The 22,535-nt window shown below is 66.0% G+C and overlaps 2 protein-coding genes across 7 annotated transcripts; both read right to left on the minus strand.

The window, feature by feature from the left end:
• Window positions 1–378: 378 nt before the first annotated feature.
• LOC119861210 (kelch-like protein 42) lies at window positions 379–9,294 on the minus strand. The gene is made up of 4 exons (XM_043500360.1): window positions 8,861–9,294; window positions 7,079–7,804; window positions 6,168–6,468; window positions 379–1,296 (listed from the first exon to the last, which is right to left on the minus strand). The coding sequence occupies exons 1-4, from the start codon at window positions 9,158–9,160 to the stop codon at window positions 884–886; spliced, it is 1,740 nt and encodes a 579-aa protein (XP_043356295.1). The 5' UTR covers window positions 9,161–9,294; the 3' UTR covers window positions 379–883.
• Window positions 9,295–10,075: 781 nt separating this feature from the next.
• CHKB (choline kinase beta) lies at window positions 10,076–21,539 on the minus strand. Of its 6 annotated transcripts, none has more exons than XM_038422623.2 (11): window positions 21,292–21,539; window positions 20,071–20,180; window positions 16,184–16,297; window positions 15,682–15,815; window positions 15,077–15,181; window positions 14,597–14,655; window positions 14,146–14,233; window positions 13,716–13,824; window positions 12,351–12,457; window positions 11,955–12,036; window positions 10,076–11,369 (listed from the first exon to the last, which is right to left on the minus strand). In XM_038422623.2, the coding sequence occupies exons 1-11, from the start codon at window positions 21,434–21,436 to the stop codon at window positions 11,313–11,315; spliced, it is 1,110 nt and encodes a 369-aa protein (XP_038278551.1). In that variant the 5' UTR covers window positions 21,437–21,539; the 3' UTR covers window positions 10,076–11,312. The 6 variants fall into 6 exon arrangements, with proteins under 6 accessions (XP_038278551.1, XP_038278568.1, XP_043356263.1 ...); XM_038422640.2 differs by having other exon boundaries at window positions 21,269–21,511; XM_043500328.1 differs by having other exon boundaries at window positions 15,077–15,196; window positions 21,209–21,511.
• Between the last annotated feature and the right edge of the window lie 996 nt (window positions 21,540–22,535).

The following is a 22,535-nucleotide window of genomic DNA, read 5'->3' on the forward strand; positions in this document are numbered from 1 at the left end:
GCCAGGCTGGGCCATGGGAACGGGGCGCCAGCCGTCCCCACCCCCACCCAGCGAGGACGGGAGGAAGTGGGGAGGGGCCAGGCCTGCCCCAGCACCCGGTGCCGTGCCCTGGCTTTGGGCAGCAGGAGGGAGGCGGCGCTGAGCCAGCGACGCTGTTGGGTGTGGCCCGGGACAGCCCCCCGCCCGAGGCGCACCCCCTGGTGCCCTCCGCCCCACCCGGCGCCCGCCCCCCTGCCCTGGGCTCAGAGCCAGCCCCAGAAATAGCAGCTGGTATGTGGGTGAAAGGGCAACGGGACAAATAAGGCAGGAGGGGGGCGGGCGTGGGGGGGGACGGCAGTGACAAAGGAGGCACCAGGCTCAGCCCCTCCCTCGCTCCCACGTCCACCAAGCCCCCTCCCCTCGCCCGGGAACAGGCAGCGCCCGCGGGGGGGGGGGCCCCTGCGAGTTCCTCCCGCACCAGTCAGCGCCCTGGGGACCTGGAGGCCTGTGGCAGGCGCCCAGCCCCGGCTCGGCAGGCTCCAGGCCGGCTCCCCCCGCTGGGGTCGGCACCATGGGGACCCCCCCTTCCTGCTGCAGCCTCCGATCCGGACAAGGGGCCCCCCGGGCTGCTGCGTCGGCCTCGGTCCCTCCTTTGCCCGGGGAGAAGCTGCGGCAGGGTGTAAACGCCGTGGGTCGCCAAGAGCCTCACCCAGCGCCGGGGACCAGCTGCAGCCCCCGCGTGGCACCAGTGCGGGTCTCACAGTGACCTTAACGAGCCAGCGAGTCGTCAGTAGGCAGACGAGCCCCCCCCGCCCCCCCCGGACTGTGCTGCACACCGCTCGTGGCAGGGCGCGAACCCCGGGCTCCCGATGACGGGGTCCCGCCAGCCGGGGGGAGGGTCCCCTCACTGCCCCAGCTGGCTGCTGGGCCCTCCGGCGCCCGCCTTTCCCTGCTCCCCACCCGGGGGTGGGGGCAGAGGGAAGTGCAGGAAGAAGAGGGCCTCATAGGAGAGGGGGAAGGGCGGGGCGGGCAGCGGCCGGCAGGCCAGCGAGCCCAGCTGCAGAGCCAGCACCGTGCCCAGCTCTGGCGCCGCCATGAAGAGGCGGCCGCCCAGGGCCACGCCCTGCCCCGCCAGGCTGCACTTGGGCAGGCTCCGCGCCGGGCCCCAGCGCCGGGCCCCCGGGCTGAAGGAAATCACCACGTTCTCCTGGGCGTTGCCCCCCACCACGTAGAGGGGCTCCGAGCCCCCCAGGAAATAGAGGCCGGGCAGGTCGGCGTCGGCTCGCGTCAGCGTTGGGAGCAGCTCCTGCCACGTGTCTGCAACGAGAGAGCGTGGGTGGGTCGGGCGTGGCCCTCGCCCCGGACCAGACCTTGCCCCACCCGGCTCGGACCCGCCCTGATCCCGCCCACCCCCGTCCGCACCCCGCCCACGCCCCTGCCTGCCCTCAGCCCGCCCACTCTGCCCGTCTGCACCCACCCCCTCCCCTGCCCACCCTCAGCCCACTCCCCTGCCCGCCTTAACCCTGCCCACCCCCACCCCCGTCCGCACCCCGCCCACGCCCCTGCCCGCCCTCAGCCCACTCCCCTGCCCGCCTTAACCCTGCCCACTCCCCTGCCCACCCCCACCCCCGTCCGCACCCCGCCCACGCCCCTGCCTGCCCTCAGCCCGCCCACTCTGCCCGTCTGCACCCACCCCCTCCCCTGCCCACCCTCAGCCCACTCCCCTGCCCGCCTTAACCCTGCCCACCCCCACCCCCGTCCGCACCCCCGCCCACGCCCCTGCCCGCCCTCAGCCCACTCCCCTGCCCGCCTTAACCCTGCCCACTCCCCTGCCCACCCCCACCCCCGTCCGCACCCCACCCACGCCCCTGCCTGCCCTCAGCCCAATCCCCCCCATCTGCACCCACCCACTCCCCTGCCCACCCTCCCCCCACCCCCACACCCGTCCTCACCCCACCCACTCCCCTGCCCACCCTCATCCCAGTCCCCCCACCCTCATCCTCGACCTGCCCATTCCCCTCCACCCTCATCCCACCCACCCCCACACCTGTTCTCACCCCAGTCCCCCTGTCCTCACCCCACCATCCTCATCCCACCCACTCCACTGCCCACCCTCACCCCAGTCCCCACCCCGCCCATTCCCTTCCACCCTCACCCCGCCTACCCCCACACCTGTCCTCACCCCAGTCCCCCCGTCCTCACCCTGCCCACCTCCATGCCCATCCTCACCCTGTGCACCTCACCCCGCCCACCCCCAACCCCGTCCTCACTCTGCCCACCCTCACCCCACTTCCCCCACCTGTCCTCACCGCACCCATCTTCACCCGTCCTCGCTTCACCCTAGCCCAGCCCCATGCCTGTCCTCATCTGCCCACCCCTAACCTCACTCCAGCATATCCCCACCCCTCATCCTCATCCCAGCCCACCCCACACACACACCCGTCCTCATCCTGCCTGGGCCTTGCCCCACCTGGCCCAGACCCACCTACACCCTGCCCACCCCCACACCCGTCCTCACTCGACCTATCACCTTCATCCCACCCGACCTGGATGCACCCTCACCCTCACCCCGCCCACCCCCACCCCCATCCTCACTCGACCCATCACCCTCATCCCACCTGGCCTGGACCCACTTTCACCCCACCCACCCCCACACCTATCCTCACTCGATCCATCACCCTCATCCCACCCAACCTGGACGCACCCTCACACCGCCCACCCCCACACCCGTCCTCGCTCGACCCATCACCCTCATCCCACCCGGCCTGGATCCACCCTCACCCCGCCCACCCCCACACCCGTCCTCACTTGACCCATCACCCTCATCCCACCCGGCCCGGACCCAACTTCACCCCAGGTCCCACACCCATCCTCACCTCATCCTAGCCTGCCCACCTCCTCACCCCAGGCACCCCCCTGTGACATGAGTGCAATGTAATATAGCACTGAAAGGTGACAGCAGGCCAGAAAGAGTTAATTAACTCACAGACTGACCTGACCCATGGACAAACTTTAAAGACTTAGAGACTAACACATTTATTTGGGCATAAGCTTTCGTGGGCTAGAACCCACTTCATCAGATGCATGGAGTGAAAATACAGGAGGAGGTGTAAATACATGAAAGGCTGGGAGTTGCCTTACCAAGTGTGAGGTCAGGCTAACGAGACAAATCAATTGGCAGCAGGATACCAAGGGAGGGAAAATAACTTCTGAAGTGGTAATGAGAGTTGACAAGGTGCGAGTAACAATAGGGGGAAATTCGATTTAGGTTTTATAATGACCCAGCCACTCCCAGTCTTTATTCAGGCTTAATCTGATGGTGTCCTGTTTGCAAATTAATCCCAGTTCTGCAGCTTCACATTGCAGTCTGTTTTTGAAGTTTTGTTGTTGAAGAATTGCCACTTTTAGGTCTGTTATCAAGTGTCCAAGGAGGTTGAAGTGTTCTCCGACTGGTTTTTGAATGTTATAATTCCTGATGGCAGATTTGTGTCCATTTATTCTTTTGCATAGAGACTGTCTGGTCTGGCCAATGTACATGGCAGAGGGGCATTGCTGGCACATGATGGCATATATCACATTGGTATCATATTTTCCACTCCATGCATCTAATGAAGTGGGTTCTAGCCCATGAAAGCTTATGCCCAAATAAATTTGTTAGTCTCTAAGGTGCCACAAGGACTTCCCAGTTGTTTTTGCTGACACAGACTAACATGGCTACCACTCTGAAACTTTTAAAGACTTCTTAGGAAGATCTGTAAGTGAACAGAGCTCTGAAATGCAGCTTGCATTGTTAGAGATAGAAGGGGAGCGGTTTCCTCAGGTCTTGTGATGTAAGCAAAAAGCCTTGTCTATTACTATGTGTGACGAAGTGGAGCTGTTCTTAATGTTCTCGCCCAATACCGTGTGGGTGCCTCAGTTTTCCCTATGCAGTTCTTAAGTATCTAGGGGGTGGGATAAGGGTGGATGATCATTGCAGAGCCCTAGAGGGCAGGTGTGTGCAGGGGTCTGGACACACAGAATGGCCGACACCCTGTTTCCTGGCAGCTGATGGCCTGGCCCTTCCCCCCTGCAAGGTGCCAACTGAAGGTGTTGGAGAACAAAGAGATCAGGTGGCCTCCTGGCCCGGTAAGGAGACAAAGGCCAGATTAGGGGCTGGAGGGAGTTTCAGTTTGGAGCTGGCTGAGGAAATGGAGGGAGGCCCAGACCGGGCTCTGGCCTCCCTGCCCCGACAAGAAGGACCTGACTGAGTGCACCTACAAGCTCTGTGTTAGACCATGTTCCTGTCGTCTAATAAACCTTCTGTTTTACTGGCTGGCTGAGAGTCCCGTCTGACTGCGGAGTTGGGGGGCAGGACCCTCTGGCTTCCCCAGGACCCCGCCTGGGCGGACTGGCTGTGGGAAGTGCACGGAGGGGCAGAGGATGCTGGATGCTCCGAGGTCAGACCCAGGAAGGTTGAAGCCGGGTGAGCTTCTTGCCCTGGGGACAATCTGCTCACAGATTTCAGAGTAGCAGCTGTGTTAGTCTGTATCCGCAAAAAGAAAAGGAGGACTTGTGGCACCTTGGAGACTAACAAATTTATTTGAGCATATAAACAAATAAATTTGTTAGTCTCTAATGTGCCACAAGTCCTCCTTTTCTTTCTGCTTACAGAAAGGAGACTTCCCCAGAGTCCTGCCTGGATTCATAGGGAGCAGTTCCAGAGCATCGCCCGGGGACTCCGTGACACTATGGCTTTGATTCAAAGATCGAAAAAGGAGTATTAACATTTAGGAAGACACTTGAGTGAAATAATATTATCGTCTATATGTCACTGGGAAGGTTGTGGTAACCTGTGTCTGAACTGTTTAATGGATAAATTACCCTGTGCTAATTGCCACGACGTCTGGAAGAAGGCAAGTTAAGGCTATTGTTCTCTCAGGCCAAAAGGCTGCTGGAAATGTATAAAGACCCTGGGACACGAACCTTCTTCATCTCAGATCTGCTTTGGGTTTCAAGAAGGGGAAACCTTAAGCCATAAGAATTGAGATCCCCAGTCACTCACTGGAGTCACCCTGAATATGGACATTGGACTATAACCCATGGACTATTTCTAAAAGGACTTTTGGCAACTACAAACTCACCCTCTCTGCCATGTATCTGAACCTCAAGAAACTGATCTTTCAACCAACACTCTCTCTATTCTTTTTTAATACATTTTAGTTTAGTTAATAAGAATTGGCTATAAGTGTGTATTTGGGGTAAGATCTAAGTGATAATTTGACCTGAGTGAGTCCCAGACCTTTGGGACTGGAAGAACCTTTCCTTTTATATGATGAGATAAGATTTTCAGTAATCATCATCATATCTGACAGGTTTCAGAGTAGCAGCCGTGTTAGTCTGTATTCACGAAAAGAAAAGGAGGACTTGTGGCACCTTAGAGACTAACAAATTTATTAGAGCATAAGCTTTCGTGAGCTACAGCCCACTTCATCGGATGCATATATCTGACAGGTGTGTGTGGAGGGAGGCCGGAGGCTGGGCACTTTAAGGGAACTGTATTATTTGGACGTCTGGGTAACCAGGGAGGGGCTGTAGAAGCTGGTTTGGGCTGGCTGGGTAAATCTAAGTAGTGGAATATCCACCAGCGTCTGGGGTTTGTCTGCCCCGGTCTGTTTGCAGTTCACCCTGATTGAGTGACCTCAGCAGGCTCCCACGGGCAGCACCGTTACACCCCCCCACCTCATCCTCTGCCTGCCCACCTTCACTCAGCCCACCCCCACCCTCACCTGCCCACCCTCTCGCCTCACCCCGCCCACACCCACCCTCACCCCTGCCCACGCCCCCACCTGTCCTCATCCTACCCCAGCCCATCCCCCACTCAACTTCCCCTACTTTCATCCCAATCCACCCTCACCCCCTCGCTTGCCCCAGCCTCACCTTGCCCTCCCAGTCTCCTCCCCCTTCCCTCCCCACACCTCAGGACCCATCAGCCTGGGAGCTGGAAGGCTCCCCTGAGACGGCCCAGCGGACGGGGGGGCGCGGGCCAGGGACTCACGTCCGTCCGCAGCGTCTCTGATCGCAGCCCAGCCGCAGGGAGGAGCAGGCGGCTGGAGACGAGGCTGCGAGGGGGATGAGGCTCCGGGTGGCCCAGCTGGGCCCCCTAGGGCCGGGGCTCTCCCTGGGCAGCGCCAGGTGCGGGCTCTGCTCACCTGCCCTGACGTCGTAACGCAGCAAAAGCTTCTCGCCCGTCCCCTGCACGCTGCCCAGGGCGTAGATGCTCCCGGCGTGAGCCGCGCAGAGCGGCAGGTCGTGGGACAGCGAGAGGGCGAAGGTGAAGTCGGTGAGGGGCAGTGAGGAGACGAAGGCCCACGAGTCGCTCCATGGGTCGTAGCGCTCCACCGCCGCGTACAGAGCCGTGCCGCCGTCCGGCGCCAGGAGTGTGTCCAGGTACCAGCCCCCGATGGCGTAAATCCGCTGCCCCACCACCGCGGTGCTGAAGTGCCGCCGGCGCTGCACGGAGAGAGCGGGGGGGGGGGGGTTCAGAGCTGACCCCGCCCGGAGCCTCGCACCCGGGTGTCTGGGTGCAGCAGTCTGAGCCCAGCCCCACGTCACGCGGCTCCCAGCTGGGGCGGGGGGCAGCGCATAGCCTGGGGGTCCAGGCTGAGAACTGGGAGTGGTAGCCTGGCCCTGGGAGGCTCGGAGCCTGGGGCAGCTGGTCCCACATCCCATCCAGCTGCGAGTGCCAGGGGCCCTCAGGAGGGAGCCAGCAGATGCCAGCAGGGAGAGGGCAGAGCGCGAAGCGGCGCCACTGAGGCAAGCGGGCTCTGACCTTCAGTAGCGGGCGGTGGGCTGCCAGCGGCGGGTGAGGGAGCGATACAGGAGGTACCAGAGCACTAACCATGAGCAGGGGCTGGGCTGCAGGGCTGGGGGAGGGAGCGGTAGCGGGAGGAAGGGTACCAGGGTATGAGCCATGGACCCCCACAGCAAGGGTGGGTGGGTGAGGGAGCGGTAGCAGAGAGGTGACAGGTATCGGGGCACTGACCAGCAGCAGGGGGTGGGCTGGAAGCAGTGGGTGAAGGAGCACTAATGGGGGTGTGTGTACCAGGGCATGGGCACTGACCTTCAGCAGCGGGGCAGTGGGCTGCCAGCAGCCGGCCAGCGGGTTGTAGCGGAAGGCCGCCATGCGGAAGGCGAACCCGCGGGCCCCGTGGCGCTCCCGGTAGCCGCCGATGAGGAACAGGTAGTTGAGCAGCTGGGCAGTGCTGAAGCTCCACTTGTCGGCCTGGAAGGGCAGCCCGGTGGCCCGGCGCCAGGTGGCCCCCTGGCCCAGGGGGAGGCAATAGAGGCCCCGCAGGGGCTCCATGTCGGGGGTGGCCGGGGTCCTCAGGTTCTCCTTGCGGAGCACACACAGCTGCTGGGGGCCCCGTGTCCGGAGCCACGCCAGCTCCTCCTGCAGCGCCGGGGCCAGCTGCCCCGTGACGGGCGCCAGCTCCAGGAGCTGGGCGCTCAGGTACTGGCACAACACGGCCCGCATCTCCGGGCAGCCAATGGCCTCGGCAAAGCGCAGGTAGGGCAGGCAGTTGTCGGGGCGCAGGAGTGGGTGCAGGGCCAGCCAGCACTGCTCCAGGAAGGAGGGCACCAGCAAGTAGCTGGCAGCCTGGACGGCGGGCAGCAGCTCCTCCTCACCCAGCCCGAAGTGCCCCAGGAAGACAAACTCCAGGATGGCGCGGAAGGCGCCCGATGGGACGTGCTCCAGCACCAGCCACCCCTCCGCAGCCTCCTGCATCTGGGATCGTGCCAGCGCCCCGAAATACGCGCTCTCCTCAGCCAGCCGGGCCAGCTCCACCTGCGGGCACCAAGAGACCTGGGGCTGCTAAGCAGGGCCTGGCCCAGCTCAGGCAGGGAGCAGTCAGGACCCAGGGCAGGGGGACAACAGCTCCCTCGGGGCAGCACGTGTAGAGACTCCTGGCCATGTTATCCCCAGCTGGTGCCAGGCCCCTGTAGGGCTCGGCTGCCCCAGCTTTCTCCCGCAGGGAACCTGTCTGCTGGGCAGGGGCTTCCCTCATCCCTGCCCCCGGCGCTATGGGCTCTGGGCGCGGGGAGCTGTGGGAGGGGGTAGCTCCGGGGTACCAGGGCCCTTAGCCCTGGTCTCATCACCCCACACCAGGGCCCCAACCCGACACTGCACTGGACGCAGCCCCTGAGCACAGCCCAGGCCTCGCTGCCACCTCCCGCAAGGGGGGCCTCTCCGGGCCAGGGTCTGCAGCCCCACCCGTGCTGCTAGTCTGGCCAGAGACGGGCCTCCGTGGTCCCCGCCAGCCCCTTTCCTGGGCCAGGCCCAGGCTGGAATGAGCCCATGGCCACAGGCCTGTGGGGCTGTGGAAGTGACCCGGCCCGCACCCGTGGAGACCCCAGCCTGGCCCATGGGGGCAACAGCCATCAGGAATCCCTGGGGGTGGAGGCTGGGACCTGCAGCCTGAGTGCACCTTGGCTCACCCAGGGACAGGGGCGGAGGGGACCCAACGGGTGCTTTGGGCTGCAAGCTGCTGGGCACAGAGCCCCGGGGGGAGACCAGCCCCTTTGCGCCAATAGGGCGGGACTCGCGGGACGCTCTGCTCCACCGGGCGCAGGCTGTGCCAGAGCCGGGGATGGCAGGCTAAGGCAGTGGCCCAGCTGCGGCGCTGCAGGTGCCCACAGGGCAGGGCTCGGCTCACGGGTGAGGGGCCCATGGCCCCGGACTGCACCCGGCCCAGCGGGACGCCCAGGCCCCCAAGCAGTAACACGCAGCCTGTGCAATGGCATTTGGGGGGTGCCCCACCCCAGCTCCGCTGGGCCCCAGCGGGAGCAGGCTCTGGCAGTGACTGGCACAGCACCCAGGAAGGTGGCGTTTTCGGCAGCATACCTGGAAGGCACAGGGGTCTGTCTGGACGGTAATGAGGGGCAGCCTCGCCCCTCGGCTCCTGTAGACCCTCTGCTCGGGGCTGCCCTCCCAGGGCTCTGCCCGAGGCGCCAGGCTGCCCGGCCCCTTGCTGGGCAGCAGGAAGAAGCTGGTCAGGGTGCAAAGCAAACAGAGGAGGCAGCTCAGAGCCCAGCTGGCCGCAGCCCTCGGGGGGCGAGTCAGGGCGTGCCAGGCTGCAGCCCAGAAGCCTTCGGCCCCCCACCTCCAGCTGCGCAGAGCAGCACAGAGAGGCCTGCGGGGCATGGACGGTGGCAGATCCCGCAGGCCCGTCCCGGAGCTCTCGCCCAGCCGCGCCGGGGCAGCCGGCCACGCGGGGAGCTCTGGGCAGCGCAGGCCGGGCCCGGGCCGCCACAGGAATCTCGCAGCGGGCAGGAGGGCAGAGCTATTTTTAACCTGTTGCCAGCCAGCCAGCGGGAAAGCGGAGCCCACCTCGGCCCTGGGCCAGCTCGGGCCAAGCTGAGGGCGGAGGCAGCAGGGCCCCTGGCCAAGCAGAGCCGCACAGGAAGGGACGCACCCAGGCTCCAGCCAGCTCGGTGAGGCTGCCCCGGGCAAAAGCGGCTCCTGCAGGCTGGGCCCGGGGGCCAGGCAGAGCCCTGGGGGAGGGAACGGGGCCAGGCAGAGCGGGCTGCAGACGGCACGCCAGCCTTTGGCCTCCTGCCACAGAGGCAGCCTGGAGCAGCAGGGCTAGGCCTGGCAGGACGAACGGACCTGGCTGCGCAGCCTGCCCCAGGCAGGCGAGGGCAGCGCAACAGAACGCGGACACGCCGCTCCAGCTGGTAGCCGGGGAGCACCGGCATGGCCAGCAGGCCCAGCCGCAGAGCCCCGTGGCTGGCGGGGGCCGCGACGGCTCCAAACGCGCGCCCCCCTTCCACACTGCCGGGGCCAGGGCGCTGCCCCCACCGGGGCCGGGGCATTAGGGTGGCGCTGCGCCTCTCCCAAGCATGCTAAGGGCCTGCTGGCGCCAGCCTCCCCTCCCCCTGCCAGCGTCCATGCCCCCCACGGAGCACAGATCACAGTCACATCGACCGGGCCAAGGCCTCGGTGCCCACTGCCCTGGGGACCCTCGTAGCTCTGCAGCCAGACAGACCGACCCAGGCAGGGACGCTGAGTGCCCAGAGCAGGAGGAGGGACAGACAGACAGACAGACACACACAGGCAGACAGTGCCAGGCATTTATTGGTCCGAGTGCAGAGTTCACAGTCTCTTGCTAGGCAGTGGAGGGCCCTGCCAGGGGCTCGGCTCCGAGGGGGCAGCAGCAGCAGGCGCTGGGGACTGGCAGAGAAAGCGAGTGCAGAGCCCCAGTCACAGGGCCCAGGCAGGGAGGAGCTTTGGGGCAGGGCTGCGGGAGGTGGCCCCCACCAACTCCCCCAGCCGGAGCAGGGGACCCTGCTAGAGCTCACCCCCCATTGCAGGCAGCTGCCACCTTCATCCCGTGAGCGGTGCTGGAGCCAGGCCAGCACTGCCTGCAGGGGCAGCATCCCGGGCTGGCCACACACCTACAAACACCCCCTGCTTCTCCAGAAAAGGGGCCAGCAGGAGGGTCTCTGCCGGCGGCAGGGGCAGAGCGTCCAGGTCGTCCCCATGCAGCCCACGCTCGCTGAGCCCCAGGAGACCCCAGCTTACATCGGCAGGCCGGAGCCCCAGGCCCCCCACGCCTGAAGGAAGCGGGTGAGTGGGGTGCAGGAAGGGCACGGGGGCAGAAGGGTGGGGCGGCAGAGCTGGGTAGCGCCGCAGGCCAGGGGAGGCAGAGACGCAGGGACAGAACCGTGGGGCAGAGGCCAATGCCCGTGTGGCACATTCAGCTCCCAGGCCCCATCTCCCAGAGCGGAGACCCCTGCACACGTCCAGTGCAGCCCCCAGTGCACTCGAAGGGAACCCAGGGGAGCCGAGCCCCTCCTGCTCCAGGGAGGGGACCTGCTCAGCAGGACCCCTGTGTCCACACAGAACCATCCGACAATGGGCAGTGGGGAGAGGCAGTACGGGGGGAGCCGGCCCCACACAGCCCACCCTGGAGAGGGTGTGGATCCTCTCACACATTAGGGGAGGGCAGCCCATGCCCTCACTCCCCAGACCGGAACATTAACCGTTTCCCTGCCCCGACAGCCCAGCCCTTCCCCCAAACACCCTGCAAGGAGATCCCTGCCCTGGAGTGAGCCAGACCCTCAGAACCCACCACTACTCACTGGCCAGCCAGGGCAGCCCCCCCGCCCCCACCCGGGGGGCAAGGGAGGCTGGTCTGGGGGCGTTGGTCCCTTGGAGTCCTTGCCAGCTGCTGTCCCTTGGCCGGGGAGGGGCCACTCTGCTGCTCCAGCCAGGCCCCACGTGTCTGCAGCACGGCGAGGCCGGGGTCCTAAGGCAGCAGGCAGGCGAGCGCGGGGCAGGCAGAGCGGGCTGGTCACAGGCACTGCGCCTTCTGCTGGAAGTAGGCCTCGAAACGGCACTGCGCGTAATCCTGGGCAGGGAGACAGCGTCAGGCTGGTGCAGAGCAAGAACAGGGATCCCCTCAGAGCCCCCCAGCCGTGAGGGAAGGGGAGACCAGTCATCCCATGGAGCCCCCTAGACATGGGGGCAGGGTCAGAACAGGGATCCTCACAGAGCCCCCCAGCTATGGGGAAGGGGAAGCCAGTCATCCCATGGAGCCCCCTAGACATGGGGGCAGGGTCAGAACAGGGATCCTCACAGAGCCCCCCAGCTGTAGGGGCAGGGGAACCCAGTCACCCCACAGACCCCCAGCCATGGGGGCAGGGGAGCCCAGTCACCCCATGGAGCCCCCCAGCTGTAGGGGCAGAGCCAGAACTAAGGATCCACGTGCAGTCGCACTGAGGGCCGGGCACAGGGAGGCAGCAGGTACCCACAGTGCTCAGCGGGGCAGGTCCCTCCCGTCCTCTGCAAAGGGATAGCTTAGGACAGACGCCCCTCAGGACGCTGAATCCAGGCTGCCAGGCTGGGCCCCCGACCTGTGCCCCATCTCAGCAGGCAGCCCTGGGCAGTGCCCTGTGGGAGCCAAGGGGCAGGGTCGCCCGTGCCCTGTGCTCACCAGGTAACCGAACTCAATGGTGGAGATCTTCGCCTGCAGGATGGACCAGAGGCCCCAAAAGAAGTGAGAGGCCAGAGCAAACCTGAGGGGAGAGAGCAGCCATTGGGGAGACGCTGAAAGAGACCCCCCCACTGTGCCATGTCCCAGACTCCACCCCAAGCCTGCACAGCCTCCCCAGTCCCCAGGCTCCCCTTCCAGATCCCCTCAGGCACCCCCAGGATGGGCAGCAAGGCTGGGAGAAGGAGCCTGCAACAGATGCCTGACTGCGCTGAAGGGCTCTTTAAAGAGAAGATCTGTCCTTGGGGAGGGCAGCAGGGTGGGGGGTCCCCTCGTGCCAGCCCCCTACACCCGCTCTGTGTGGGGGTCTCTCCTTGCCGCCCCCGGTCATTCACTCACCGGCTGATCTCGGTGAGCATCTCCTCCTCGATGCGGGCCTGCTCCTCTTGCGTGGTGTCCCCACACCGCACCGAGTCCTCCCACAGGTAGTGCCGGATGAAGTGCAGCTGCAGGCAGGGCGAGCAAGTCTCAGCCTCAGGCCCCAAACGCAGGATGGGGAGCTGGGGTGTGCAGGCGATGGGGAAACTAGGGCTCTGCCTACCTGCCCAGCTGGGCGAGGCCCAAAGTGAGTTGGGTACTCCTGGGGGAATTCTGCACCACTGCGCATGCACAGATTTCATGTCCCCCACAGATTTTTTTTTTTCCTCCCCACAGAATTATAGATTCTCCTGGGGAGGTGCTGCAGTTACCCCTTTTACGCACCAGAGACCGTTGTGGACCCAGAAGAGAGGGCAGCTCACTCAGGGACGGAGCAGCACGCTACGGAGAGGGAGGTGAAGAGGCTGAATTCCTCACAGCGCCCTGCCCATGGGGCCAGGCGAGGAGGCATGGGATATTGGGAGGGGGACAGCGCGGGGCACACAGGGCTGCGGGCGGTCACATAGATTCAGAAGGGCAAGTGCGGGGGACAGACTAGGGTGGGGACACAGGAGCTAGTGGGGTGACAGCACTGACCCAGGGGCTGAATGGGAATGGGGTACAGGGCCACAAGGGGATGGGGGCAGATGTTCCTGGCTGAATGGGAGAGGCTAAGGGTCAGCCAGGGTCTGCATGGGGGAGGCTCAATCAACTTCCTAACAATCCCCTCCCCTCCAAAAAACCCTTTTCCATACTTCTCCGAGGCATACCCACCAACCCTCCAGTTTCATTCCCAGGCTCCTTCCCTCTCCCTCAGCTCCTCCATTACCCCGACTCTCCCCAGCCTTTGCACTACTTCTGAGGGGGGTGGGAATCCGGTTCTGTATTACAGTAGAAATGAATTACTCAAAGGTCTGTATTAACATGCCTAGTGAGGAACTATTTGTCAAGAAACATTTCCTGAAGGTTTTTTGTTGTCTGTACTGTTACAGATAATTGCCGACAGGCATTTTGAAATCAATTACCAAATTAACTGAAACTGGCGTGATTATACTATGTTACTTTGTCAAATAAAATATGCAGAATTTTGCAGAATTTTAAAATATTCTGCACAGAATTTTTAAGTTTTTGGCACAGAATTCCCCCAGGAGGAGTGGGGGAGCTCCCCAGGGCAGGGGGCTCAGAAAGGGGCCCAACACCCAGCAACAATCCCAACAGCTACAGCCCCACCAACCAGAGCGCAAGCACCTCACCCCACAGGGCAGCAGCCTGGCAAGGATCGGACTCACTGCCTGCCTGCCCGCCCTCCGGCCTCCCCAGGGGCCCCCCCAACCAGTCGGCTGTTACCTGCTGCTGACGCGTGGGGTAGTTCTCCATGGAGGCCTGGTAGAAGGGCCACGTGTCGTAGGTGTAGTCATACACCCACTCACAGAAGTGATTGCCGATGTCAAAGCCCCTGCAGGGGGGGGGGGGGGGTTAGGAGCTTCCATGCTCACAGGGTTCCAGCCTCCTCGTGGCCCCGACCTCACCCCACCGGGCATCCGCAGCAGAACTGCCCCGACAGCCCCGCATGGGTCGCATGGCCCAGGGAGAGCACCAGGCCGGACAGCCGTCCCCAGAGCCGGCCTGACAGCCCCACATGGGTCGCACAGCCCAGGGAGAGCACTGGGCTGGGCAGTGGATGCCCTATACACGCCAGCTTACGGCTCGGCACCATACCCATCCTGCCCCCCATTAGCTCCGCTCCCCATGGCCGCCCCCGCCTCCCGTCACCCACCTGTAGTTGTAGCTGCTATATTCAAAGTCAATCAGCATCAGCTTGTCGCTGGGGTGCGACTCACGCCCAGCCAGCAGCAGGATGTTCCCTAGAAAGGGACAGGAAAGGTGAGAGCGGCTGCCTTGGGGAGCCTGCAAGGGCTGAGGGAAGCGACACAGGCAGGGTGGAGGAGTCGGAGCTGGGGGAGCCCCTCAGGTCCCATGTAGCCCTGCCCTGGAGCCGAAGCAGGATTGGCCCCCAGGGCGGTCCCTAGGCAGGGCTTAGGCTGCTCTCCGGGACAAGATGTGCTTAGGCCAGCAAGGTCCCCCCGACCTAACCCCAGAGAGGCTGTGGGGAGGGGAGCCACACTGTAGTGGTGGCTCAGGCCCCAGCAGGCCCAAGGCTGGGCTATTCCGGCTGGCAATGGCGACTGCCGACAGACAATGGGGGCATCTCACCCCCTGCCACTCACCTTCCTGCACATCATTGTGGCAGAAAACCACAGGGGAGGGCGTGGACTCCAGCAGCTCCCTGGAATTCAGGGGAGAGAGACATCAGTAGACAGCCTGCTTCATCGCTCCCACTCCCCCAGGCCTCTCCAGAACGGGGCGCTGCGAGAGGGAGCCCCAAGGAGAGCGGGCTCCAACGCTGCTAGCTTCTGCCACTCGCTGTGCGTCAGCAGTGCCGGGCAGAGACCCGCCCACCTCTGGATAGGGAAACCAGAGCCGACCGCGGGCACAGGGAGGGGAGCCAGAGCCGGCCATGGGGGAGCCGTTGCAGGATGGGAGACGGGGGGTGGGCCCATGGGCTGCTGCAGTGCAGAGCTAGCAGGAACCAGCAGCGAGAGGCACCCCTGCGGGGCTGGAGGGGCACCTTTCTGGCCAGCCCCAACAGCAGTTCGTCCTCCCCGACCCCCACGTGCCCATGGCAGTCCCTCAGGCCCTGCGCTCACCTGAGGCTCCCCATTTCCTTCTGCAGGTTATAGGCTTTGAGCTGGTTGAACTTCTTCCGCTGGGCTTCCTGAGGGAAGGTGAGCTCGGCAATCTGCTTCAGGTACCTAGAGAGCAGGGTCCTGTCACCTCCGCAGGGCAAGGCCCCCAGCCCTCCTCCCCTGGGAGCAAGGGAGACCCCCCCCCCCACCCCCAGGAGCAGTGGGATGGGGATTCCCCCAACACTCACTCCCCTCCCCCATGAGACCCCCCCCAACTCGCCTCCCCTGGGAGCAGTGAGATGGGGAGACACCCAGCCACTCAGTCCCCCCCCAGCAGTGAGATGGGGAAGGGCCCCTCCACTCACAGCAAGACAGGGCCCATTAGTCTCCCTCCTGGCCTCATGGCAGAGGACACCTATGGACAGAGACCCTGCAGCACAGGATCGGGGTGGGGGGGCGCTCCCCTCAGAACTATTACTGCAAAGTGATGGGAGGTGACTCCTTCCCAGACACAAGCCAGGCCCCCCACTCCTGCAGGGGAAAGGTCCCCCCCAGTGGGACGCAGCCCCCCCCCCCTGCAGCCCACAGGCCAGAGAACCCCAGAGCAGTGCTAGGGCAGGTGTTACCGTTCCATGGTCCCAAACAGCCACTTGGGCTCCTTGTTGAAGGGCATCACCATGCCGTGGAAGCGGGACATCTTCATTGCTATCTCCCTGGAGATGTCGGGGTCCTGCAGGTCCTCTGTGCACAGACGCCGGCTCTGGGGACACGCGGCAAGCATGAGACAGCCTGGCCTCCAGGGAATGGGATGGGGGCAGCAGGGACCCCGGGCTCGCTTGGCCTGGCACGGAGCCTCCAGCGCCGGGGGAGGGACAGAGCCCTCTCAGCGCCCCCGGGAGCCCACAGGTCTGAGCCAAGCGACAGAACAAGGGAGCAAGCTGGCCAGGAGGGGCACAGAGCTGGGGCACCGCCAGGAACAGTCATCTGGGGCCACGGAGGAAGAACCACTTGGGCCCCACCAGCCCTTGAACTCAGGCAGGGAGGTACTCTGGCCAGCCCGTTGTGGGCCAGGCATCCTGCATGGGGGAAGGGTAGAGGGTAGGCCACCCAGCGAGGCCCGTACCGTACCGGAATGTACTGCTCCAGCCGCCCCTGGGGAAAGACCCCGTAGAGCCGCGGCCCCAGCGCCCGCTCTGCCAGGATGGCAAACATCACGCTCTCCAGAACCAGCGAGTCCACGCCCTGCAGAGACAGAAGGCATGGGTGAGGGGCAGACACCCCCGAATCTGTGCAGTCGGGGGAGGAGCCGTGACCCTGAGTGCCCATCCCCCTCAGATTGTGCAGGGTGTGGGGAAGTGACCCTGGGACTCCCCAAACCTGCACAATCCTGGGAGGAGGGGCAGTAACCCTGGGATCCCCCCATCCCTTCACAATATGGGGGGAGTGACCCCAAGATGCTGCTTGATGCCAGAGTGGGGAGGCAGGAAACCCACAATTCACAGCGCACCCCAATGCACAGTCATGGGGAACCCCACAAAGGAACCCCCACCACCCATGGGAGGGGCCCCTTGAGGGTCTGAGAAGCCCACCAGAGAAGGGAGGATGGCATTAACCCCCTCAGCCTTGAACCCTTCGCTGTCCTATGCAAAAAGCTCCCCAGAGTCAGCACCCAGCAGCAGCAAGCTGAACAGAGCCATTTCTCTAACTCGGAGGGTGCTGCAGGCCTGGCATAGCAGGGGGCTGTGGGTGGGGACTCCAGGGTACTGGCAGAGCGGAGGCAAGGCTGGGTTAGCAGGGGCTGCAGATGGGGACTCTGGGATACTGGCAGGGCTGGGATAGCAGGGGGCTGTGGGTGGGGACTACGGGCCACTGGCAGAGCTGGGAGGACGGGGCTGCTGGTGGGGACTACGGGCACTGGTAGAGCTGGGGGGCAGAGCTAGGATAGCAGGGGGCTGTGGGTGGGGACTACGGGGCACTGGCAGAGCTGGGAGGATGGGGCTGCAGGTGGGGACTACGGGCATTGGTAGAGCTGGGGGGCAGAGCTAGGATAGCAGAGGGCTGTGGGTGGGGACTACGGGGCACTAGCAGAGCTGGGAGGATGGGGCTGCAGGTGGGGACTACGGGGCACTGGCAGAGCTGGGAGGATGGGGCTGCAGGTGGGGACTACGGGGCACTGGCAGAGCTGGGGGGCAGAGCTAGGATAGTAGGGGGCTGTGGGTGGGGACTACGGGGCACTGGCAGAGCTGGGAGGATGGGGCTGCGGGTGGGGATTACGGGGCACTGGCAGAGCTGGGAGGACGGGGCTGCAGGTGGGGACTACGGGCACTGGTAGAGCTGGGGGGCAGAGCTAGGATAGTAGGGGGCTGTGGGTGGGGACTACGGGGCACTGGCAGAGCTGGGAGGATGGGGCTGCGGGTGGGGACTACGGGGCACTGGCAGAGCTGGGAGGACGGGGCTGCGGGTGGGGACTACGGGGCACTGGCAGAGCTGGGAGGACGGGGCTGCGGGTGGGGACTACGGGGCACTGGCAGAGCTGGGAGGACGGGGCTGGGGTACCAGGGGGCTATGAGTGGGGACTGTGGGTCACTGGCAGAGCTGGGGGGCAGAGCTGGGATAGCAAGGGGCTGCAGGTGGGGACTACGGGGCACTGGCAGAGCTGGGAGGCCGGGGCTGCAGGTGGGGACTACGGGCACGGGTAGAGCTGGGGGGCAGAGCTAGGATAGTAGGGGGCTGTGGGTGGGGACTACGGGGCACTGGCAGAGCTGGGAGGATGGGGCTGCGGGTGGGGACTACGGGGCACTGGCAAAGCTGGGAGGACGGGGCTGCAGGTGGGGACTACGGGGCACTGGCAGAGCTGGGAGGATGGGGCTGCAGGTGGGGACTACGGGGCACTGGCAGAGCTGGGGGGCAGAGCTAGGATAGTAGGGGGCTGTGGGTGGGGACTACGGGGCACTGGCAGAGCTGGGAGGATGGGGCTGCGGGTGGGGACTACGGGGCACTGGCAGAGCTGGGAGGACGGGGCTGCGGGTGGGGACTACGGGGCACTGGCAGAGCTGGGAGGACGGGACTGCGGGTGGGGACTACGGGGCACTGGCAGAGCTGGGGGGCAGGCCTGGGGTACCAGGGGGCTATGAGTGGGGACTGTGGGTCACTGGCAGAGCTGGGGGGCAGAGCTGGGATAGCAAGGGGCTGCAGGTGGGGACTACGGGGCACTGGCAGAGCTGGGAGGACGGGGCTGCAGGTGGGGACTACGGGCACTGGTAGAGCTGGGGGGCAGAGCTAGGATAGTAGGGGGCTGTGGGTGGGGACTACGGGGCACTAGCAGAGCTGGGAGGATGGGGCTGCAGGTGGGGACTACGGGGCACTGGCAGAGCTGGGAGGATGGGGCTGCAGGTGGGGACTACGGGCATTGGTAGAGCTGGGGGGCAGAGCTAGGATAGCAGAGGGCTGTGGGTGGGGACTACGGGGCACTAGCAGAGCTGGGAGGATGGGGCTGCAGGTGGGGACTACGGGGCACTGGCAGAGCTGGGAGGATGGGGCTGCAGGTGGGGACTACGGGGCACTGGCAGAGCTGGGGGGCAGAGCTAGGATAGTAGGGGGCTGTGGGTGGGGACTACGGGGCACTGGCAGAGCTGGGAGGATGGGGCTGCGGGTGGGGACTACGGGGCACTGGCAGAGCTGGGAGGACGGGGCTGCAGGTGGGGACTACGGGCACTGGTAGAGCTGGGGGGCAGAGCTAGGATAGTAGGGGGCTGTGGGTGGGGACTACGGGGCACTGGCAGAGCTGGGAGGATGGGGCTGCGGGTGGGGACTACGGGGCACTGGCAGAGCTGGGAGGACGGGGCTGCGGGTGGGGACTACGGGGCACTGGCAGAGCTGGGAGGACGGGGCTGCGGGTGGGGACTACGGGGCACTGGCAGAGCTGGGAGGACGGGGCTGGGGTACCAGGGGGCTATGAGTGGGGACTGTGGGTCACTGGCAGAGCTGGGGGGCAGAGCTGGGATAGCAAGGGGCTGCAGGTGGGGACTACGGGGCACTGGCAGAGCTGGGAGGACGGGGCTGCAGGTGGGGACTACGGGCACTGGTAGAGCTGGGGGGCAGAGCTAGGATAGTAGGGGGCTGTGGGTGGGGACTACGGGGCCACTGGCAGAGCTGGGAGGATGGGGCTGCGGGTGGGGACTACGGGGCACTGGCAGAGCTGGGAGGACGGGGCTGCGGGGTGGGGACTACGGGGCACTGGCAGAGCTGGGAGGACGGGGCTGCGGGTGGGGACTACGGGGCACTGGCAGAGCTGGGAGGACGGGGCTGGGTTACCAGGGGCTATGAGTGGGGACTGTGGGTCACTGGCAGAGCTGGGGGGCAGAGCTGGGATAGCAAGGGGCTGCAGGTGGGGACTACGGGGCACTGGCAGAGCTGGGAGGACGGGCTGCAGGTGGGGACTACGGGCACTGGTAGCGCTGGGGGGCAGAGCTAGGATAGTAGGGGGCTGTGGGTGGGGACTACGGGGCACTGGCAGAGCTGGGAGGACGGGGCTGCGGGTGGGGACTACGGGGCACTGGCAGAGCTGGGGGGCAGGCCTGGGTACCAGGGGGGCTATGAGTGGGGACTGTGGGTCACTGGCAGAGCTGGGGGGCAGAGCTGGGATAGCAAGGGGCTGCAGGTGGGGACTATGGGGCACTGGCAGAGCTGGGGGGGCAGGGGGCTGCGGGTGGGGGCTGTGGGGCACTGGCACAGATGGGAGGGGGCAGGGCTGCCCTAGGCCCTCACCTCGGGGCAGTGGATTACACGCCCTGCAGAGGCCTGCATAACCCCGACAGCTGGCTGGTGACAGGGGGCACAGCTGGCCCAGTGCGTGGCTGCCAGGGAGCCTGTCGCTGACGAGGTCAGGCCGGGTCGGGCCAGTTCACCCACACACTGACCCCAGCCAGGCCATCGAATGCAGTGCAGGAAGCGGTTTGGTGGGTCCCTGGTCCCCCCCACCCCTGTGCCCTGCTGCCAGGCTGGGGGAGCCTCACCTGCAGAATGGCCCCGTAGATGCGCAGCAGCACCTGCCGAGGCTCATCGCCCACGCTCAGGATCTGGTCCGGGAGGCTGCATTTGTACAGCAGGTTACTGAGCCCCCCCACTGCAAAGGGGAGCAGAGTCCAGATCAGAGGCCACGGGGCCCGGTGCGCTGGGACGCAGCCCAGGTGCTGGGGGGGGGCGGGGGCAGCGCTAGGCAGGCCAGGAGACGGGGCCCAGCCCGGAAGGTTTGCGGATCCCACCCAGGCCAGTTCAGCCTCAGCCCACACAAGCGAGCTCCTGCCCAGATCCTGCCGTGGGCGTGAACCGGGCCCCTCCAGCACCCCTGAGCACGCCCTGGCCGAGGGGCCGGCTGCGTGTGCCCACAGAGCCCCAGGCTCTTCCGCCTGCATGTGGAGAGACCTGGGCACAGGCCCCCACAGGGCCGCAGCTGTGCCCAGGACAGCACCCTGCTGGGAGCTCCCAGCATGGCCCTGGCCTGCCCCAGAGCGGGGGGTCAGGGAGTACCCCCCTTCCGTCCCTCTCCGGTTCGTGCCAGCCTTGGCGCAGGCAGCAGGCACGGGTCTGTTTCCCAAAGCCTGGCTGGGCTGCTGCCCCAGGCAGGCCCGAGGGCACGTTGAGGGGATGATCCAGGAGCGAGGCTGCGGGGGGCAGGGCTCTCGCGGCCTGGGCACGGGGGTTAGCCGGAGCTTGGCTCCCCTCCGAGCCGTGTGACTGGGCTGGCAGCAGCGACTCGTGCGCGGAGCGGGGGCAAAGCTCACAGGCGGGCGCTCGGAGACGCGCAGCTCCGGCCGCACCCTGCGCAGATCTCAGCCTGAGAGAGGAAGCCCCAGGTCCAGGTCAGGACACGGCCCCTGTGGCCCGTGGGTTCCCCCCAGCAGTGGAGCCCCAGCGCGACGACAAGCCGCTTTTTAGGGGGTGCAGGGGTCTGCGCCAAGGCAGCTTTCCTGGGGGCGCTGCAGCAACAGCCCACCCCATAGGTGGCCCCCGCGCCCCACAACCAGGCCCCGGACGCTGCGCTGTCGCTGGACACGCTGCCGGCCTGTCGCCCACCCCCCAGCGTGACCCAGGGTCTGCCCGAGCCCGCCACGAGCTCGGAGAGGGGCGTTAACCCTGGACCCTAATGACTACCCGGCAGCGCTGGCTCGGAGAGCGTCACCCGGCGGATCACCGCCGCAGACACACCCGGACCCCGCTTCCAAGCGCCCCGGTACCTGACCGGGCTGATGCCGAACTCCTCGAGCTCGATCCGCTTCCAGGCGCCGGCCAGGAACTCGCGGCACCACAGGAAGGCGCGGAGCCGGGTGAGGCCGGGCACGGCGGCGCCGCGGGGGGAGCCGGGCCCCGCGCACTCGCCATCGCCCGGGCAGCGCGCGCCGGCTGCCTCCGCCTCCGCCTCCGCCTCCATCTCCGGCTCCGGCTCCGGCTCGCCGCCCGCCCGGCTCCGCATCCGCCAATCGCCGCCCGCCCCCTCCGCCAAACTCCGCCCGCCCGGCTCCGCATCCGCCAATCGCCGCCCGCCCCCTCCGCCAAACTCCGCCCACCCGGCTCCCCCTCCGCCAATCGCAGCCCGCCCCCTCCGCCAAACTCCGCCCACCCGGCTCCGCATCCGCCAATCGCCGCGCCGCCTCCTCCGCCAATCTCCGCCCACCCGGCTCCCCCTCCGCCAATCGCCGCCCGCCTCCTCCGCCAATCTCCGCCCACCCGCACCGCCTGCGCCAATCGCCGCGCCGCCTCCTCCGCCAATCTCCGCCCATCCGCACCGCCTGCGCCAATCGCCGCGCCGCCTGCCGCCTTCGTTGGACGCCAAATAGCGCCCTGTCCCAGCGGCGCCGCTGGCAGCGCGAGTGCTCTGGTGTCAGCGAGGCTCGCGGACTCACCCTTGTCATTGGCAAGACCAGCCCGGAAGGGGAAGCCTGAATCAGCCAATCGACGTACAGCGTTGGCCAGTGACAGCCAATCAGGACCTAGAGTCCCGCGGCTAGGGCAGCGCGGCCAGTGGGCGGGACGCGTGGCAGCACCAGCCAATGGGCAGCGGGGGGGCGCCGCAGGATGCCGCGGAACTTGGAGCTCAAGGCGCGCGCGCGGGACCTGGCGCGCGCGGAGCGCGTCGCCGAGCGACTCAGCGGGGGCGCGGGCCGCGCGGTCACCCAGACCGACACCTTCCTGCGCGCGCCCCGCGGCCGCCTCAAGCTGCGCGACTTCGGGGTGCGAGCCCGGGGGGTAACGGTCAGCGCGCGCCTCCCGCCTCGCGCGCCGCCTCCGCAGCTCCCATTGGCTGGCCGCCGCGGGGGCGGGCAGCGCGTGGAGTCCCCGCCCCCATCCCCCTCCCAGAGCCCCACCCCCAGCCCCGCCCCTGCCCCCCATCCCCCTCCCAGAGCCCCAGCCCCGCCCCTGCCCCCTCCTGCCCCAGCCCCCTCCCAGAGCCCCCCCAGCCCCGAGCCTGCCCCCTCCTGCC

Source organism: Dermochelys coriacea, chromosome 1 (assembly GCF_009764565.3).
Source record: "Dermochelys coriacea isolate rDerCor1 chromosome 1, rDerCor1.pri.v4, whole genome shotgun sequence".
Classification (NCBI taxonomy): domain Eukaryota; kingdom Metazoa; phylum Chordata; order Testudines; family Dermochelyidae; genus Dermochelys; species Dermochelys coriacea.

Excerpts from the sequence above, each read along its gene's own strand:
- LOC119861210 (XM_043500360.1), bottom strand. The coding sequence starts at position 9,160 with ATGCCCCGCAGGCCTCTCTGTGCTGCTCTGCGCAGCTGGAGGTGGGGG. Across the intron at positions 7,805-8,860 it reads CAGACCCCTGTGCCTTCCAG|GTGGAGCTGGCCCGGCTGGC; the intron begins GTATGCTGCCGA and ends TGGTGCCCGCAG. Across the intron at positions 6,469-7,078 it reads CCACTGCCCCGCTGCTGAAG|CGCCGGCGGCACTTCAGCAC; the intron begins GTCAGTGCCCAT and ends CTCTCCGTGCAG.
- CHKB (XM_043500323.1), bottom strand. The coding sequence starts at position 20,469 with ATGCAGGCGGAAGAGCCTGGGGCTCTGTGGGCACACGCAGCCGGCCCC. Across the intron at positions 15,816-16,183 it reads GGCTGGAGCAGTACATTCCG|AGCCGGCGTCTGTGCACAGA; the intron begins GTACGGTACGGG and ends GCGTGTCCCCAG. Across the intron at positions 14,234-14,596 it reads CCACAATGATGTGCAGGAAG|GGAACATCCTGCTGCTGGCT; the intron begins GTGAGTGGCAGG and ends GTCCCTTTCTAG.